Raw genomic sequence first — 20,087 nt, 5'->3', positions numbered from 1 at the left:
ATATTTCAACAACATCAAAATCCGAGACTTGCCCATTAGAATGTATTTATTTGAAAATATATTAAATGCCTGGCTAACATTTCACAGTGAATGGTCAGGCTTGGTCCCCCCAACAGTCCATCCCTGCCCAGCGGAGCGCCCTGCCTTTCCAGACAGCAGTGGGATGAGACTTCACTCATTCAATGGCTTCCATGACTTCCAGCACGAGAGTTCGTGGCCCTGTCATGATGAGGCTGCTGATGGTCTGGTAGTCCAGATGCAAAACATACATACCATTCACTGAGAAAACAAACTGGCACACCTGCAAGGAGAGGAGGGGCAGGTCACCTTCGGTTGACGTCTTCATGGCAACTTCTACCCGTGACTGACTACAGCCAGAAGCTGCAATTGCAAATAACTTGCTACAAAATTCTGCAAACCCTAAAGCATTACCACTCCATAAGCTACATTAATAATCACTGTGCTACAATCACTATATCATAAAAAAGGGACCAAAGGGATTTAGACTGTGAGCTAACAGAGAAAAGAAAAAAAAAAAAAAGAAAAGAAAAAAAAAAGATTAATTTATGAGCAGTGGTTCATTTCACAGATGGAAATGAGGCACAATATTAACATCTAGCAATCTGGTAGCAAATGAGATTAGGTAAGGAGAAATTAACTGGGCTCTTGAGTAAATGAAACAAATTCATCTATCCCCTTCCAATCCTGCCTGAAGCAAACAAGGAGTCACACTCTGCCTCTGAAGAATCCCATTATTTCAAATATCCATCTGACTTTAGACTTATATCAGCTTGTAGAAATTATTCCCTTGCTGCTGGGGTTTTCATAGGGAACTGTGAAACTCAACATTCCTTTCGCTCACGCCTAAAGCACTACACACAAACCCCGTACATGCCTGGGTATAAAATGAGTTTCAAGCCCTCAGTTCATTTCACCTGAGCTGGAAATACTGGAAGTTACTTGATGAATAAAATCAAGGCATCAGTCTGAGGTTATTAAGCTTTCATGTACGTGGAGGACAGTTCCACACACAACTACACTGTTAATAGCAGAGAAACACAAAATGCATTACAAGGGTCTGCTCCTTCCCTGCTTCACCGGGGTTATATATACTTACTGGACTGAACTGGGAATTCTCTGCTGTTTTTTCTTTTTAGTAGCTCAAACAGTTTCAACAGCTCCAAAGTCTGCCATGGGGACCGTTTCATTTTGACAGGTTTTTTAAGTTTTAGCTGCCCACAGCCCCGTGCTGCCCTGGCAAAAGGCAAACATGCCACCGTGCAGCCACACACAGGGCGCTCTGCCTGCAGAGAGCATCCCTCCCTCCACCTCTCATGGCACTGCCAGAGCTCCACACACAGACTCCATTGGATTGATCTCCACTGCAGGAGGTGGGATTATCACAGAGGATGTGTTCAGTTCAAAAAGCTCAAGCAGAACAGAACTCCTGCCTCCTGTTCAGTCACCAAGAGTGAGAAGTACCTTCATCCCTGCAGCAGCAGCGGGTCCTCCTGGGTCCACTGCCTGGATGTGGCAAGGTCTTCCTCCTCGGACCACAAACCCCCAGCCCACCGCATCCCCCACAATCTACAAGCAGAACAAAAGGTTTTTAAGAACCAAGGGACTGGATAGAGGACATGCAACAGTTCCTAGCGAGATGGAGAGCTTTGCTCCTGATCTGCAGTGGGTAGGAAAGGGCTGTGCATCAAGTGGGACACAGCACCACAGATTAATTGCCCTCTGCAAAGCTGCTTTCTGATTAATAGTCCCTGTGAGCAAGTGCAGAAGAGTCAAGCACAGGCAGCATGAAGCTGAAGTGCAAGGCATGCACCAAGAACACGTTGAGAACATTTCCAGAGCACGCGTGCGGTGCCCTTTCCTTGACCCAGGAGAGCATTTCTAGGGTGGAAGTAGCCACTCTTCATTTTTCCCCACTCTGATCTTGGTCTGTCAGAGCAGTTTGCTGTGATACTGTGGCCATCTGATGTGACTAAAAGAGAAAAGGAATTCCCAAAGGACTTTGTGCATTACCCATATAAATAAATAACAGCAACTGCACAGCTAAGCAGAAGGAAATGAGCCATGAAGGGCCCAGGCTGGCAGAGTTGAAGGGCAGGGCAAGAGCATTCAGGAGGAGAATGAACAGCATGTCCTCAAACATGCCACACTAATCACCAGCTTTATTTTTCTTGCTCATTCCCACCAATTTCTACAGAACAGTTAATTTGAGAACCTGATCCACAGCTCCTCTGTAATCCCACCTGTGTCAAACCAGTATGGCAAGACAGCTTTCATGCTTCCTAAACTGGCCGCTGTGAGATTCCCCATTTCAAAGGCAGGCAGGAAAGGGCTGAGAAGTTTTTCACAAAAATAAACAAGCACAATAAGCTCCGCAGGGCAGGAACTGTCTTGCAGCATTCCCACCCAGCACCCACCAGCCCTGCCTTGACTAGTCCTACAGCTTTAGAAATAACTAGAAAAGTAAAATCCCAAAACTCAGGTTGTCTGCAGCATCGTGGAGATTTTGCACTGTCTCTGTTTTATCCATGAAAAAGCCCATTATAAGAAAGGCAAGAGTGGCCCTTGGATGTTCCCTGTTCAGCGATGCTCCATCAGATGCTGATGGATCATGTCAACATGTCTAAGCTGCAGCAGGAGCCTGAAAGATGCATGAAGCTGCACACCACCCTGTGTGACACAGAGGATGAGTGTCAGTCTCAACTGTCACCAGCCTTCACCGATTCTACAGTTTGCGTGGAGCTGGATGCGACATAAATGGAAGGTTTTCTGTCCAGGAAACATTCGCTTTCCTGATCTAGCCCTTTGATATACATCAAACTGAAGCAGGGGCTGCGCACATTTTCACCCACAAGAATATCTGAAGGCACCAACCCACTGAGGCTCAGTGAGAAAGAGATGATGTGACATGCACCCGAAGTTTCACCGCAAAGCGGCCAGAGCAGCAGGCAGAGCTATCTAAGAGCAGGCAGCGCGCTCGCTGCCGTTGGGTTAGCAGTACCGTTCGCCAGGGTCACTTACAGTCAGTGTTTTCTTGATGTAGGGGGCCCCAGGGGACAGGAGCTCTTCATTGGTGACGGGTCTCTTTAACACTAGGGCAGAAGGCGACAGATCCTGTCAGAACCAAGGGTTTCATGCAGCAAAGTGCCTAACGAGGCAGCCTGGGGATTACCATGGGCTGGAGAGCAGATGTTAGAACCAGCACAGTTACCACACAGAGAAATCGTTACATTCATCTCAATGTTTTTCAAAACACTTGCACAACTTTTTCAATGAAGCCTCAGAGGTGAGGCTGAGCCTCTCGCAAGTCCCCAAGCTGAGAGTGGCTGGGTTTGGACCTGAGGCTCGAGCTAGCCCCTGCCCTGAAGGGACAGCTCTGTCCTGTGCAACAGCAGGCCAATGCAGAAGCCCAGACCTGATTTGGGGTTGCATTCAGCCACAGGAGGGAATACCAGAGTAGGAGCAGTGCTGAAGTAGGGGTTGGAGTTTCCAGCGAGGGAAGTGATGCTGCTCCTTCGAACCGCTGAGACGATTTTGATCTCCTTGTTGGTTTGGACTGAAAGAGGCAGAAATAACAATTACCCAAGGAAGGAACAGACTAGTTTAAAATAACAAACTTCCTCCACCAGCCTGGCCCACACCTGAAAGGTGAGCATGCACTGAAGATGGCATTTAATAGCTTCGAAGAAAGATCAAGAGCTGAGTTGATGGTAAGCTGAGTTATTTTCCCTAGATGGGGAGCTGTGATAAAGACTGTTGCTGCATCAGGACATCTACCACAAACCAGTGGGATAGGTGGTCACTCCATGGGAACCCTGGAGGAACAAACACCCTACACTCTGCTGGAGCAGCACCCTCGGCTCTGAGGTACTCTGGTAACGTAACCCCTGCTTTCATACCCCTCTACAAATACATCCACAGTTACCAGAGAGAAAGCTGGTGTTGCCTGGCTCCGGGTTGAGCTTGCGAAGACAGAAGGGGCTGTCCGGGCTCTCGGAGAGGGTGCGAGAAGAGTTCTCGTTGAGTAACTCTGTGAGACGGCGCCTCCGTCGAAAGTTGATCCAGAATTGGTAGAGGATGTCACTGTCAAAGAAGTGATGCCTATTGGAGACTAGGAGAGAGCAGGGAGAAGGGAGAGGCTGAGGAGGTGTGAAAAATACATAGCAAATATACCAAGGGACCCAGATGAATTTCTTTTAACGTCTGTGTGTTCTGCTGCAGTTTTTCTGACTGTTTGAGAATGCTCCTTGCAGGGAAGGAGGACCAGCAGGGCCACCTCCCCGAGAGATGTCATCTCCCAGAGGTGCACCACCAAGTCTCAGCCCTCCACCTGCCCCTGTCCCAAGCCATTCAGAGGATTCCCCGCCTTCGGAATTGAAAGCTTAATTCCTGCAGATGGTTATGATCTCCAGCCAAGCCGGGCTGAACATTACGTCCTCGCAACCCAGCCCTCCAAACCCAGGGGTGCATCCCACTCCTGCAGCCGGAGGCTTTGAAGAACTGAAGAGCAATAGCTCAGATTTCAACTCAAAGCCTTTGTGGGTGGTGGAAGATTGCTCCAATTTCAAAGGTCACCAGCTCCAAACATAGAACTAAAAGGCCCCGTTGCCATCTCCAAGTGGGCACTTGACCAGCACTTGTTGCATGACATGAATGGGGATTTGTTCTTAGCACAGCCTTGACAGCTATGCTGATCTCTTGCTTTCCACCCTCGCTCACCATGCTGAATGATCCCATGCTCCAGCAGCGCCCGGCCCAGCTCCACCGCTTCCTTTCGGTTCTCTACTTCTCCCTCCTGAACAAGCCAGTCGATCATTTCACAGCCCAGGAAAGTCCTCTGGTACTTGACTGAATTCTCCTCTCTCACCTTCAGAATTGACCCTTCCACGCTCACCAGCCTGGCAGAGAGGTGGGACAAGCTCCGTGACGCTGCACAGCCCTGCCGGCCCCGCGGGCTGCTGCCGGCCAAAGCAAGGAGCAAGGCCAAGAGAAGCGGGTAAAGCGTTAAAGCCAAAACACTGCTGCCTGGGAGCAGTGGGAAGAAAGGGAGAAACGCAGTGCCGCGATCAGGCAGCTTTGTAAATCTTTGTGACAGCAGAGGAAGCAGCTTCAGCAAAACCAGTTCAGCTGCAGCCTCGGCTAAAGACCGCAGATGAAAGCCAAGCAAGCAGCCGGTGCGTGCAACAAATGGCAGGCAGTCCGAACTGACGGAGGAGGTGTCTGTTGGTAAACACATACTCAGTTTGCAACATGAGAGCTAAATCCAGTGTCTCCACGAGAGGGTGCAGCGGGCTCAGCTGTGAGACACGCTGGATGCTCTCGCTGGCCACCACCGCCCAGCAGAAGCGAAGTAGAAGGGATGTGCATCTGCCAGAGGGACAGGGACACATCCGAAATCACCGCGCGCCTGCCTGAAGGACTTCTCCCTCAGTGCCAGGTTGTGGATCTGATTGCCAGGGTCTGAGGGCAGACGTGATGCGAGGAGGATGCTAAAGGAACCAGGTCCGGAGCTTGGTCTGTGGCTGAAGCCAGTCTAAGAAAATGACTCATGAGGTGCCCGGCTAGACGGCTTGGATTTAGAACCAGAACTAATAAAGACAAAGAAAACTAAACACTTGAAGGTGGAAGGGGTTTTCCTTACTGTCTGAGAATTAGTTTTTCTGTTACAGATTTTGCAGATAGGCTAAGTGAGGTGCAGGGATCCAGGTCCCTGGGGGCCCTGAGGGTGCTATACCCTGCTGATTTTGGTGGCAAGTTAGTCCTAGCAGTGCTGATGGAAGCAGCTCACGCAGGGAGGCTGGGGGGCTGCTGGGAACAGCCATTGTGCCCATCCCAGGAGCACTCACACTGCAGATAGCACTCTAGCACTTCCCCAGGCTGGACCCCAAAACCCATAGTTGGGTTGGAGCCCCTGAAAGCATCCATAGGTTCTGAGTACAACTTCTGCCCCAGCCCCAAAGAAGCCAGTTGTCCTGCAGCTGCGACACGGCTCAGGAAACAGCATTTCCCAGTGCTACAGCATGGGGTACCGAGAAGGCAGAGAAAAGGCAGCTGTAGGGGTGGCTCCCAGCCGTAGAGCATCATCAGCAAGCACAGCCAGCCAAGCTCAGTCCCAGCGCCCCTTGCAGAGAGCTGTTTTGCAGGGGAAGGACTTACGTACTTCTCGTAAAGACTCTGGCCTCTCATGAACACCTTCACATCCTTGCTGAGAGGGAAGGTCCCATCATCCTTGCGGAAGCGATACAGCAGCTTGGCATCCTTGTAGTCCGAGTGCTCGTCGCAGACTGGAAGGGGTTCAGAGCAGGGATGTCAGTGCTGCAGGCAGCTGTCGGTCCGTAAGGGACAGACAGAGCTGCACAGACTCGGCAGGGTATAATTCGAGGTTAAAAGCTCTGGGGGCTGCATGTGATGTCCTTCTCTATGCCCCTCATATCACGGAGCAACCAGAAGCTGAGCCTTCGGTCCCCATATGAGCTGCTTGTGAGTGCCTACAGCCCGTGCTGCTGGGAGAGGTCAGTCCCACTGAACAGACAGGGGAAAGCCTGAGTTTGCATCCACATTTTGATCCAGACACTAAAATGTTAATTAGAACAAACAAGGATATTTTTTTTAATTTAATTTAAATGGTGATGCTTTGCTTTAGACTAAAAGAGAACAAACAGAATTGTCTCAATCAGTCTTTTTAAGAAAGATATAGCCACATGTAAGTAGACTTGGAGGACAGGAGAAAAAAAACCCAACCCTCGCTTCATCTAAAAATGCCATAAAATCACCTCTGTCCCTGCCAAAATTACTTGTTAGCCAAAACGTATAATGCCACCAACTTTTCCACACCCTTTTGTGCCAACCCTGCTCAATTCATTTGCATGGCAAACTGACCTCAAGAGAGAAATTTTTCTTCAGAGCTAGATGCATACAACTGGAATAATCAAATCTGTATGAAAAGCCTCCGTTTAACCTTGGGGATAAGCACAGAGTCTGTAAATGCATGGCCGTTAAGTGCATGCAACATTTAGCAGGTAAATATTTGGGATACAACTTTGAGATAAGCTTGCCTGAAACAGATTCCTAGACTACAAGTCAATAAAAACCAAAACCACAAACCAAACCAACAAAAACAGCCCCCAAAAAAATCACAGTCCAGCTCTTAAATTAGTCAGCCTGCCTTTCTTCAGGTCCATCTGTTTGAAGCAAGAAGGAGAAACTTCATCAGTAAAAAAAAAAAAAAAAAGAGTAAAGAATATGCCTGGAAAAACAAAGAAAAATGAAAAAAAAATACCCACAAAGATTTCCTCGCTAAAGTAATGTAAAGTGAAATTCAAAAAACACAAAATACTTCTTGTGAAAATTTTAACACTTGTTCATTCTGAGCAGACTGGCAAAGCTTCACCCCCTTTTGGCGAGCAGCAAAATGCTATAAACTGCCAGCCTATCTCAGGTTCATCGTTCCTCCTGAGCGGCTGTCTGGGTGCGAAATCGGGATGCTGAAGCCCATGACTCACCAAGCAAGAAGGCAGGTCTGGAAGGTTGTTTTAAAAGGCAAAAGTTTGCATCTTCTTAACTCCAAGGAGCAATGATTCAGACGACATTGCAATTGGGAATTAAGCACAAAACCTTAGAAGGCTGCGCCCATGGAAAACCTAAGTGTTTTTGCTGTTTGAAGACCAATTTCAATCTGCTTCCAGCACGTAACAGAATAACGGCTCAAACCACATCAGACCCTTAAGAGGCAGCGCAGACAATGATCTCCATGAGATAATTACTGTCTCCTGGATCCCAGTGGAGAAAAGGGGAAGAACTGGGACAGCCTCTTGCAAAGCACTTTGCACGGTGCTGCGGTAGCTGGCAGTCCTGTTTCCACAGGACTAACAGAAATTCGTGGTCACAAGGCAAGTTGGAGAGTCAGCTACTGTGTCCTGCCAGGAATTACCGCAGAAGCAGAAGGGATGTGTCCGTGATAAGCAATCAAAACAGCACTGGTATCCAGTACTGCCCAGGTTTAATTTAAATGGATTTATTTGAAACCGTTGGCTGGACAGATGGAAAAAATAATCAGTTTTAAGTGTTAATGGTTAACTGAGAACTCACTGCTTCAGCTTTATGCTTTCGTGATAAAGCACAGCAGCAGTTTATTTTTATTCAAGGCAGCTTAATGTAAAGGGCATTAACCTCAGCAAGTAGCAGATGGCGACAGAGAGTGTTTGCATTGCAGTGGTCAAAGGCAGCTATTTCTGGACCCTGGAGGAGAGGGGGGAAGAGAGGGCTGGGTTTGGTGTGTTTGCCATCTGCTTCTGGCTCCTCAGCTGCATCCTCTGGTGACAAGCTGCCACCCAGCGCCAGGCTACCACCGCCCGTGTCCCAGGGACTTGGGAGCACCAGAGCTCAGCCACGGGTCAGCAGCAATTCCCACCGAGGGCTGCACTGTTCGAGGCTGGTTGGTCATCCAGGGATTTTGATTCTGTTTGGGCCTCGAAATCCCAGAAAGGAGCAGCTCTTCACCAGTCTGAAGCACGGATTTCCCGCTGTTGTAGCGGGACCGAGGGCTGGACCTCGGGGATTGCTCTGCAGCTCCGGGACAGGCACAGGCCACACCACATGACCTGAGCTAATCCAAACACTGCTGAAAGTTCCAAATAATTTTTAAAGAGAAAAAAGCCTGGATACTTGAAGCATCAAGCTGCTTTCCCCTGACTCCCCTCCTTTCGTTGTTTTTTTCGTTTGGGGGGGGGAGTATTATTATTATTATTTTCCCTTTTAACAGGTTCCATGGACAAGCCTTTGAAATGGCATCACACACTTAAATCCCAAAGGAGACATTCCTACAGGACTGCTTCAGCCCCATTTACAGGTACTGGATTACTTCCCACTTCAAGTGATGTGGGCTCCACACCCCTACTTGTCTCACCTCAGCACGGATGGGGAAAACTGAGGAGTGCTGGGTTCTTACGGTAAGAAAAAAAGAATTTTCCTGCAGATGCAAAGCCTGTGCTATAATTCAACTTCCACTTCTGCATGACACAAACATGAGCTAGACCACCTTCTGTAAAAATATCCACCACTGGCTGCCAATGCAGTTGCTGCAGGGCAATACAGGTCAGGCATTCCTCAACTTGCTTTTGAATAAAGACACCTCAGATGCTGGTTTGTCTGTGGGCAGGGACCTGGCCCATCCCCCAAAGCAATGCAGCTTCACCCAGCCCCACACAGCCTCTTGCCTGCCCATCACCTCCCAGCTTCTCCAGGAGCCCTCGCCCACAGGAGGGTCGTGAGCAGGGACCTGACCACGTTGCCATATCCCAGGCTGATGGACACACACGGTGACCAGACATGGAGCCACCTCCCTGGGGAAGCTCCGCGGGCAGCAGAGAAACCCACACACCGTGATGGATGATGTAATGGTCCATTAGCTTCTGCATGAGGCGGATGCCCGTCTCTCGGTCTGGTGCTTCTTTGTGGTCAATCAGCCAGTCTGTGAGCTCCTTCGCCACGAAGCAGTTTGGGTACGTTCGGAGATGGTAACGCCGGTCCTTAATGAGCTTCCCATCGTGGAGGCGAAGCCTAGAGAGAAAGCCAGCCATTGAGCAGAGCTGGCGTTACAGGGGAACTTGGGTCTGATAGCCCAGCATCTGCCCAGCCTGGAGAAACTAGGGATGATTTGGGACTTCTGGCAAGCACCCAGCGCCTTATAAATTTGATCAAACCTCTTGGCTTTGCAAAACTGCATCAGTTAATCCTAGGGAGCCTCTCCCTCATCCCCTTCTTGCCTCCTTATCACTACACAGATTATGTAATTGCCTGCACCAGACTTAGTCTGAGCCATACGTGTCTTTTTGTTCTAAGCAAGCCTCTAAAAAATACACAGCAGCTAACTGAAGCTTGTGAAGAAGGGCCAAAACACAGGGAGGGGGTGGGGAATAGTAGTACATAGATTTGTCATCTTGGCATGATTTTGTGTCTAGTTCTTCCCAATAACCATGAAAGCAGGAATGTAGCTGCCCCCAGGACAAAGTCTTAGTCATAGCTCGGGGTGGGAGCAGCAATGGGAGCAGCAATGGGAGCAGCAATGGGAGCACTCCTTTCTCCTGCGTGTGTCCAAGAGACAAGTGCCAGCTGATCCCATGCACTACCTACTAATCCATGTACCTACCATTCCACAGCAGCGGACAACAGCCCTGACATTTTCTGGTTCAAACTGGGATAGATTGGGACAGAGTTTACCAAAACAACAACCGCCCTACGCTGCAAACCCTGACGTGACAGCCAGCCTGTGACTCCAACAGAAAGATACACCTGGGTGAAGGTTACTCAGGTGAGTACGGCTTTGACTTTTTAAAAGGGCCTTAACAACTGAGCAAGCTACAGAGATCTTATGTGTTCCAGCCAAAGCCAACTCAACTTGGCAGGAGATCTGTCCGGGAGCCAAACCTTTGCCCTGTAGCCATGACTGTTCCCAAAATACTAACCTTGGAAAACGCCCTGTGCATGCAGCAGACTCAGAGATATTAATTAAATAACTCCTCTGTAACTCCAGGATGTTTCTGGTTTCAAATTATTCATTTCAACTCCTCGTTTTGCCTTGGGCCAATATATTTTACAACGGCATTAATCACTGCAGCCTTTCTTTATTCCGTGCTTCAAGTTCTTTTGTTCTTTTTGAAGCAGGTATGCGTACGACACAGCACGTTGGACAACAGTTTCAGGCACCATACAAGAAGTTTTAAATATCCTAAAAATCTCTTAGATAATAATGGATTATCCTATATTGTAGGATTTACAAATACCAGAGTCTCAAAAGTCTTAAGATAAAACCTTTTATTGGGTGAAGAATGAGTAATTGATTGTTGTAATTAATGTTAAGGCTACTGTGAGCCGATATGATTCTTAACAGATATTGTCAGAGCTTCCTGGTAACTGAAACACTGACCCAAAGGCTCGTGCAGAACCAGCTCCTGGCCTTGCCTCTGGAGCCCTCCCTCACATACTGGGGTCTATACTCGGCGTTTTACTCCCCTTACCTGGAAGGCTCCTTCCCACGCGTGACCAGCAGTTGCCCTGCGTATGGGTTTTACCTGAAGAGAAAGCCCACAGACAGCTGCCTGCTGGTTTTAGAGTTTTTAGCATTTTCCCTTCCTTTATTTCACAGTTCACTGTCAAAATGCAACCAGACAGAGTCAGCAAACGGAGAGGCTCCCCACCCAACATCCTTCTGCTACGGGAGAAGACAGTCAGTCATTTTTTATATTCTTTCTTTATAATCAGCAAGTGGGATGCCACTTTAGAGGTGTGTTTGGCAGAGATAAGAAATGTACCAAGAGTATTCTATTGCTATCAACAGTCTGCAGGAGCCTATAAAGGCTATATATATACACTCATACACACACACACATATATAGACATACATACATACACACACACTCCTTCACCCACAATAACACAGAGACCATAATCAAACAAGGCTTGACTAGAAACTGGCTGGGAGAATATTATTTCCCTTCTAGGTCTATTTTTATCACATTTCAGAGTACTGCAGAAAGTACACAGGTCCTGGGGGAAGGAGAAAAGAAAAAAGATTTTCAGTAAACAATACTACTAAAACCTAGGATTTAATATATACACACACACACACATATTTTGAAACTATTCTGTCGGGCACAATTGCTAGGACAGGAATGAAGTGGTATTTAAGCACCTCTGGAGCAGCAGAATCTTGGACCCTCATGGGCTGTTTTAAGGTTGTGACAAGTTTGCCCTCTTGCCTGCAGACCCAGGGCAGTGGAAGATGCACAGCTCAAGTGTCCTGGTGGTCTTTTCACTTTCCTCTTGTTTACTGTTTCCCATCAACTACAAGGAGATAAATTTTGTCCTTCAGGCAGAGAAGGACATCACACCCACTGCGCCTCCGAACGGCTCAGCTGACACTCTCCAGAAACCAGCCCGCATATGATGTTGCAAAAACAAAGTCAGTGAAACTGTAAGTGGTTTATAATCATGCTTCTACATAAAAAAGTATTAAGGATGGATGTATAATACAAAATTATGAGCTTTCTAGATGCCAAAACCTGTCCCGTGTACACATTACCTCTTCAAAAGGGGGGGGGGGGGGGAGGGGAAGAAAAAAAAAGAAAAGCACAGAACAACACAAGGATAAAATGCTTGCTGGAACATGAGAATCAACCCTTATTAAACACTCCTGGCTTGGCACTTGGTGCGCTGCTTTGAGTAGACTGTGTTAGGTAACCGAATTGTTTCTTTGGCAAGGTCACTACAAAGGCATCATTATTCATCCTGTGTAACCTTGTTGAAAGGGAGATCCACAGCAGTGCAAATAGAAAGGAAAAAACAAACAAAAAAAAAAAAAAAAAAAACCCAACCAACAACCCACAAACCTCTAGGGGAATCAAGAGTTCAAGTCACTTCAGCTGTTACAAGCACAACTTCCCTGCTCCTCTGGCAGCCCCGTGTTGTCCCAGCAGCGTTATGGACGTCCACTGCTGGAGAGCAACGCCAGGAGATCCTCTCTTGGTTACTTCAGCGCATTCACATTTCATGAAATTTCAGAACCAAGTCTGAATTAGGGCATTTGCTGAAGCAAAGGGCTTTCCTGTATTGGAAAAATCACTATTTTTATTGTGTCATAGTTGCACAGCCAGAGCAATCCCTAAAGTGACAGTCATTCTGCACCCAGTACCCACACGTGCCTGTGCGGAGTGGGAATGTCCCTGTGCTGCTCTCCATCACCCCCCACCCACTTAAACAGACCTTGAGCATCCCAAATGCCAAGGTGGATCTCTCAAGGATATCAACTCAAGTTCACATTCCCATAGCAGTTAAGCATAAACAAATGGCCCTGGAATGATGCATCACCGAAAGGATCTTTTCTGTTCCTATCTTTACAGAAAAAACTCCCAACAGAAACAAAAAAACAATAACAACCAAAAAAACCAACAAACAAACAACTAAGTGCTCAGTAAAAGACAGCAACAACCACAACAGCAGATCTGCAAAATAGCTGCTGGAGAGGCACATTCAGGCAAAACAACTGCTGCAAACAGGCTCAGCAAAACCCAGTTTGCTACACTCCCAGTCTGCAAAGCACCAGTAAGTTCAGGGGGCCGAGGGGAGAGCTTTGCATGCCTGTCGCAGCCCATAGCGGTGCAGAGATGTTTTATTTTCCTACTTGTATTTAAATGTATGTCTAGGAAAACAAGACTTCAATCTCAAAAAGAAATCCTGCCAAGCACAAGCCTACTTCCCAGTCCTCACTTTCACCAGTGCTGAAAATTTAGTAATAGGCTTTTTAAGGTCATTCTGATCATGTAGTCTCATCTTCCAAATAACATTCACCTGGTGACTGCCACATCAAGCAGTGTCCCACAACTCCTCCAGGAAGACATCCCCACTTCAAGAGACCCAGGGTCAATAGAGAATCATCAAACCTCCTGTGGACCCAAGATTTCTGGCCAGAAATACAAATTTTGGCATGTTCAGCTACAGACCTTTAGGTGAGCCCCATTTCCAGAGCATCAAAGCATGAGCACTTTATTTAACAGAGTCAATTTGAGTATCTAAATAAAACACCCAGCAAGTTTGAAAATTTCATACAGTGGCTGAAATCACTGTTTTGTTCTTCATTAGAAGAAAACTTTCTTTCTCTTCTCACTTTTTCTACCCGAGACATAAATTTACTAAGTATATTTTACATTTTAAAGTGATTAATGCAGCTTAACAGAGTTATTAGAGAACAGCTGGTTCACTTGACCATGAGGAACACCCAGAAGAAAGCACACGAGGGCTTGTCTGTACTTGAGAAACTCAGATTACAGCAGGGTGTGAATCCAAAGCCTGGTAGTTGTTCCAGAATATCTCTGTGCAGATAAGCCATTTGTTGCAATTAGAAATGACTAATTGGGCCTCTCTTACAGAATGCCACCCAGGAACACACAACACCCAGGAAAACTAGTGGGGTTTTCATGCAGGTTTGTATGTCTGAAACAAAAAGAACGACAGCGGGAGCCGTGAGGAAGGAGCTGAGACGGCAGCAGCAGCTCTCTCAGACCCAAGACCAAGATATCAGTGGAAATTATCTTCATCTTTTTGACGGGGAGAGACTCAAGCCCCAAAACTCCTCTTCCCCTTCCATGGGCTAGCATCCCCATGGAAGCAGGGGGACTCTGGCAGACAGACAGCCCGAAGCACAGCAGCCAGTCTCCCCTCAATTCCTTTAGGATCTGGTTTGTTCCCAGCCATCCCCACACAGCATTCCCTCACCCCTCGCCTGTGCAGCTATTTCTGGCTGGGAAACACATCCTGACACTGAACAGACTCATCCCTCTGGCCAAACCAAACTCGGAGGGATTTACAAACTCGCTGGGAAGCCAAAGAACTGTTAAGATGGAGCAAAGGTTTGTTTGATTAAATGCAATAGTGGGGAGGCAGGGCAGGAAGTGGAGAACAGGGAAAAACAAATGTTTGAGATTTTGTGTAGATACAGCAACGTTATTTGCTGATCGAGGCTTACAGAGTCAGGGCAGACTGAGAGGCTCCTTTACATGCTGCTTTATTCCTCACGTGGGGAAAAGCCAGGGAGCACAACACAGACATTGAGCTAGCCCTGCCTCATCTGCTCTCGCTGAGACAGCATCCAGCCTCTTTGCCTCAGTTTCCCCATTGCTACCTACCGGGCATCCAGGCCCCAGGAGGATTCATACCACCAACTCCATACCTGGCAGGCTGTAAGATCCCCAAAATACAAGTGGCAGACTCGAGCACTCGGTGTGTTCTGCTCTGCACCACTCCATTCTCCTTTCAGCCAGATAGGCTGCAGGGGAAGGAGGAGCCCAGCTCCAGGTTGGTGACCATCCCATCACCCTCTTCCCTGAGTTTTACACCCCGTGCTGGCCAGCAGCTCCTTCCAGTCTTTCTGCACAGGGAACAGGCTCCTGCCCAGCCCCAAGCAGAAGGATGCAACTGCTGGTGCTAAGCCAGCAGCGAAAGGACCCACGTCTCCATCACTGTGAGGACTGGTACTCTGCTGTCCCTCCTTAGCGTTTCAACCCATTACTCACAACCCAGCTGAAGGAGAACAACCCTGCTGCATGAAATCCACCTGCTCTTGTCCGTGCAACAAAGAGCTCCAGCATTTCAAGAGCAGGTCAGGGGCTTGAAGCAGTTGAGGCTGCCCAGAGGCAGATTGGGTCTGCTCCCTGTGCCGCAGCATCCGCAAAACAGCGTGTCTCCCAGGATCACGGGTGTAGCACGCGCCAGCTCCCGAGGTGAGAGCTCTCACCTTGTCCCTCTACTTATATGTGATTCCTGCCCCTCCTGTCACCCCTTCCAGCAGGGATAACCTGCGCCTGGGGTAGCAACCTGAACAGGAGCAAGCAGTTCGTGATTGCAACCTGCTGTGATGGGTTTGGTCTGAAAACTCTCAGGTTTAGGGAGCTCCCTAACCTTAACCAGAAAACTCCAAGGCACTTCAGCTACGGAGCGGGGGGAGCAGAAAAAGACAGCACCCCAAGACTGCATCCATTTTGGGTTTCCCATTCAACTGCATCCCAGTTGTGCTAATGGAAAGATACTCTCTCCCTGCATGAACCTTGCCTCCCTTCAGGCTTTTAGCATCATTTTTAAAGGCTCAAGGTACATTCACACTGACAATAAGGAGTAAAGTTTCCATACAAATATTGGGAGGAAAAAATGAGTTGGTATTTCTGGTTTTCAGAAGAGCATAAGCCACTTCATTCCCCTGGCACATGGACCCAATCACAATATTAACAAATGGCTTGATTATTTTATTTTCTCTCTGAATATCTGACTCCTTCCTTTGGCCCAGGCTATAGGACTCACTTTAAACCTCCATCACTCCAGACGAGTAAAATACTGGAAATATAAATATGAATAAGCCTGCCCTGCCCATGGGATGGAAAAAGTCATAATTTTACATCTCTTGCACTGAGTTATTGAAATGAGGCAAGTCATTCAGGTCAGTGGCTGCTTTTCCCTGTAAGAAAGTTAAGCTCATTTTCAAAGCCTCGCTTACAGCGTGGACTGCAAATCCTGCAAAGGCAGAATGGTTGGTGCAGCCTCCAACCCCAACAGCAGCTCCCCCAGTCACTACCTAAGGAAAAGATTCAATTTCTGGAGCTAGGACAGTAATATTTGTGAAAGACAATAGACTGGAAACATGGCTAATCATCATTTAAAATCCAGCCACTTGGACGTTGGCTGTGTTTTCAAGATGGGGCCCTAATCCTCAGTTGGAAATTATCAATCCTTGATCCAGTACAAGTAATAAAGCTGAAAGCTAATGTGACTCACAGAGAATGGACAACAGAGTGACACAGAGTGGGTTTTAGGAATCTGATACTAGCACACTTGGGCTCCGGACTCTTTACATTATTCCAGGATATATTTCCTATTTTCCACCCACATTTCAAAACAAAACAGAAGGGCTCCAGGTACAAACAAGCAAACTCTACTCAAGAACTAGAAAAGCCTACACTTGCAAGCTTAGAAGAGGGCAAGGGGGACAGGGAGGGGAGGGAGGGTTCTGACCCCAGATACACAGGGAACATGATTTCTCCACCACAGAGGTTTTCTTGCATAGGAGAATATATTTCTGGCTTCATAAGAAAAACAAACTGAGAAGCTACTCAAGGACTGGGACTGCAAACCAGCGGTAGTTCCCAAAAGTGACTTTCCAGAGAGGGAAGATCCTACATGTTGCTGTGCAAAACAATTCGGGTGCTTGGCACCCATGAGGTGACCTCTCAAATCATCCTTGAAAGTCCGAACACCTCGGAGGTGGTGCTGTCCCCATCCAGCCAGGGACCAGGAACCCTGGGGAGGCTGCTCGGTGTCACCGCATCAGGCTCTGCACTTGGGGGAAGATGCAAAAGGAGCAGAAAGACCCCGTTGCCTTCTCAAAGCACCTCCAACATACACACACACCCCCGCCCGGCACCGGGAGGTGAAGGGCAGGAGATGCCCAGGGAGGAGCAGCAGGACAAAGTGATATGGGAAGGGATCTAGTTCACCAGTGGTGAAGCGAAGGAAGGATCAGCAGGTACTGGGGAGTGGGGGACACTAGCTGGGTGGGAAAGAGCTCACTCAGGGGTAAAACTTTGCACCTCCTGCTAACAGGGTACAGTCCAGAGCCCCAGGTACAGCCCTGCCCCAGCCTGGAGGAGGGCCCCATCACCTCCTACCTCAGTTGCTCTCCAGCAATCATCACCTCTGCCCTGTAATGCTGCTCCGTGGCTTTCTTCTTCAGGCTGTTGCTCAGGCTCTCCATGCTGGGCTGCAGGCGGGCGGCGCCGGGCAGATGCGCCCGCGGCCCCGCACATCCCGTGGGATGCGGGGTGAGGAGATGCCGCCGCAGCGCGGTCCCCAACCGGCTGGCAGGGGGCAGGGGGCAGCCTGAGCTGCCGGCTCCGGCTCCCTCCTCCCCTGCCCCGGAGCCTCCGGAGGAGGAGCCTCTGCCGGCTGAGCCCGGCTCTGGGGCTTCCCACCCGCTGCCTCCAGCCGGGCTCCGGCTGGGAGCCGGGAAGGTGGCAGGTCCCTTTCCAGCAGGCTGGGGACCGTGTCCTTCCCCCGTGCTTTGCGCAGCTGACTCCAGCAGGCACACACAGGCTGCAGGAGGAGTGGTTTGATCAGCAATAACATGGACAAAGTACTTCCTTCTGCTGAAGTTCTCTATGAAGGGTTCACGACGTGCCAGTCCCCGGTGCAAGTCCCACCTCTCCCCAGAACCAGATGCATCCAACACCACAGCCAACGCTTGCTAAAAACCGGGCTTAGAGCAGCTTGAGTCCTTCCTCGTTGTAGCAGCCATCACAGAGGTTGGCTGGAGAAGCACGGGCTGTAATTAGCAAGAGCTGGCACTGATGAGTCTGGGACTCTGTTGATGCCAAGCTGTTTGCCTGTATGGTGCTACTAGCTACAGCGTTTGAAACGGACCTCCAGGCACTGGTACCTGCCGCAGCCGCTACCAGCCATTTCCATCATTTGAGGTATTTGGTGTGATATATTTTGACTAGCAGGCCAGAGCTGACCTGAAAGCAATAGCATTCAGCAGAGAAATAAGCAGAGGTATTGGGATGTGGAGATGGTTAATGACATCCATTGTTACCATCGGATGCATGTGCATTTGTATTTCCATTAAAGGAGTGAAAAATACTGGCTGGCATGGAGGACCAGACCTCAGAAACACAAAACAGGGGGAAACCCACCAAAAGAGAACGTGGAGAAGATGGGGGTGCGGGTTGGGAAGGAACTAGTATCAGTTAAGATTCTGATTCAGTGTGAAGTCTAATAAAGCAGCAGTAAACTAAATGCTGTCTTTAATTACATCCTCTTTAGCAGCAATTCATCAGCCAGCAGCTAGTTAGCCAGTACCTCCATCAGCACAAGCAGACCCCTGCAGGCTTACACCCCCCTCTCCATAACACGACACCAAACAAGCTCAGGTTGGCATTTAAAGAAGCACAGCACGCAGCGGCCGGGCCGAGGTCCCAACTCAAAGGGAAGCCTGTGTGCCTCCTGTCCCGGAGGAGCAGCGAGCTGGCACGTGGGACCACGCGGTCTTGGCACTCCCGAACGAGCTCAGTGTCCTAAAACCACCGCTCGCTGCCCGTGGTGGCAGGACGGCATGCGAGCGGGGAGGGCCAGCTTTTGCAGCCTGCCTGCCGTCCTGGCTGTGCTGGCCCTGGGCCATCCGTGCCCCCGTGTCCGTACCCTCTGGGACCTCTCTCCCAAAAGCAGGTTATTGAAACACTTTTGCCACCAGGTCTTAAGAAGTGAGATGGTGATCCCTGGGCTCCTGGATTCCTAAAAGATGGATGCTGAAGCTTTTCAAGGGGAAAACAGATACCTTGCAAGCTCTTCAGAGTCCTGGCTGGGGTGCTGAGCCCAGTAACGCCCCACTGTTGATACCGTCATTGGCAAATACTGCTAGTTCTTGCAAAGTCAGGAGAGGATTTTCATACCACCCCAGGAGAGACTCAGCTCTTGTGTCTGCTGTCCTGTGGGTGCCAAGGCACACCTTTGCAAGGGTTGAGTCCGTGCCACACAACTCGTTCCTCAGGGTGCAGTCTGCAGAATCACTTTGCTGATGGGTGTAAGTGGGGTTCATCTCCCCATCTGGCAGCCACGTTCTCCCTACTTGGATGGCTGCAAACTTGGTTGACTCCATCTGGTACCCTCTGGGTTTTCTGCCCCATAACACAGCCCTACATCAGGCTTTCACCGATTTGCACAATTTGTTCCATCACGTCCACATCCTTTTTGGCGATCAGAATGCAAGCACAGGCCCTCCCACAGAGGGTACCATTGCCGACCCAGGTAGGACTGGCACCTGACACCAGGAGAGACATTCATACCCCTGAGCAAGCATTCAGGGTGTGCACTGCCCATCTCCACGTAGCCAAGTACAAAGCACAGCCTGAGCAGGGGGAGAGAAGGTGGGAGATGTTTCTGCACATGTAGAGATGGGGACAAAGCAAGGAAGAACAAGCGACTCAGGGTAAAGTCATGGCTGTAGCTAGAGGTATGTTGGTCCTCTGGCCAGCATCGCTGCTGGCTCTGCTGATGAAGGAGCAGCAGAGCTGTAGCTAGCGGGGCTGAACAAATCTCAGTCTTAGCGCTGCTGTCCAAGCCAAACAGCTGCTGCAACCTGGATGCACAGAGAGCAGCAGCGATGGGCTGCACCAACAAGGCTTCTTGTATCCAGGCTCTCCTAGAGCGTACTCTCTCCCACGTCCTGCTGATCACACCATGCCATAAATGCAGGAAAACAGGCCCCCCTTGTGCACACAGGCAGGCTCAGCCAGCAGCCCCAGGGCAGCTCTCAGAACCTTTCCTGGAATCCACTTGGATGTCACTGATGCCTCTGTGTCTGTGCCAGTCTCAGCAAAAGGGCTTTTAAGGTGCTCTGGGGGCAGGCAGGGCTCATCCCTGCCCACTGCTGCAGCATCCCCCACCTGTAACGTGGCTGTGTGCTGGGGGGAGAGCTCCCCCAAAACCTGCCCAGCGCATCCCAGTGCAGGCAGCTGGCTCCTGCACCCCACCAG

At 49.2% G+C, this 20,087-nt stretch overlaps 1 protein-coding gene across 2 annotated transcripts; it reads right to left on the bottom strand.

Annotated features, from left to right (window-relative positions):
- Positions 1–39: 39 nt before the first annotated feature.
- Positions 40–17,744, bottom strand: LOC308070316 (DEP domain-containing mTOR-interacting protein-like). 2 transcript variants are annotated; one of them, XM_080404033.1, is made up of 9 exons: positions 17,226–17,744; positions 9,398–9,576; positions 6,179–6,302; positions 4,738–4,916; positions 3,944–4,129; positions 3,434–3,574; positions 3,040–3,110; positions 1,483–1,587; positions 40–301 (listed from the first exon to the last, which is right to left on the bottom strand). In XM_080404033.1, exons 1-9 carry the CDS (start codon positions 17,309–17,311, stop codon positions 176–178), a joined length of 1,197 nt encoding a protein of 398 aa, XP_080260159.1. In that variant the 5' UTR covers positions 17,312–17,744; the 3' UTR covers positions 40–175. The 2 variants fall into 2 exon arrangements, with proteins under 2 accessions (XP_080260159.1, XP_080260160.1); XM_080404034.1 differs by lacking the exon at positions 17,226–17,744 and adding an exon at positions 11,034–16,528 and having other exon boundaries at positions 42–301.
- Positions 17,745–20,087: the final 2,343 nt, after the last annotated feature.

The sequence above is a fragment of the Falco punctatus genome, assembly GCF_963210335.1.
Source record: "Falco punctatus genome assembly, chromosome: 10".
Classification (NCBI taxonomy): domain Eukaryota; kingdom Metazoa; phylum Chordata; class Aves; order Falconiformes; family Falconidae; genus Falco; species Falco punctatus.
This window is presented reverse-complemented; position numbering and strand designations above follow the sequence as displayed.

Bases quoted from the DNA above. Each gene is read 5' to 3' on its own strand.
- LOC308070316 (XM_080404033.1), bottom strand. From the start codon at position 17,311: ATGGAGAGCCTGAGCAACAGCCTGAAGAAGAAAGCCACGGAGCAGCAT. The intron at 4,130-4,737 runs GTGAGCGAGGGT...GCTCTCTCCTAG, and splicing joins GCATGGGATCATTCAGCATG to TCTCCAATAGGCATCACTTC. The intron at 3,575-3,943 runs GTAACTGTGGAT...TGCCTCTTTCAG, and splicing joins CAACACCAGCTTTCTCTCTG to TCCAAACCAACAAGGAGATC.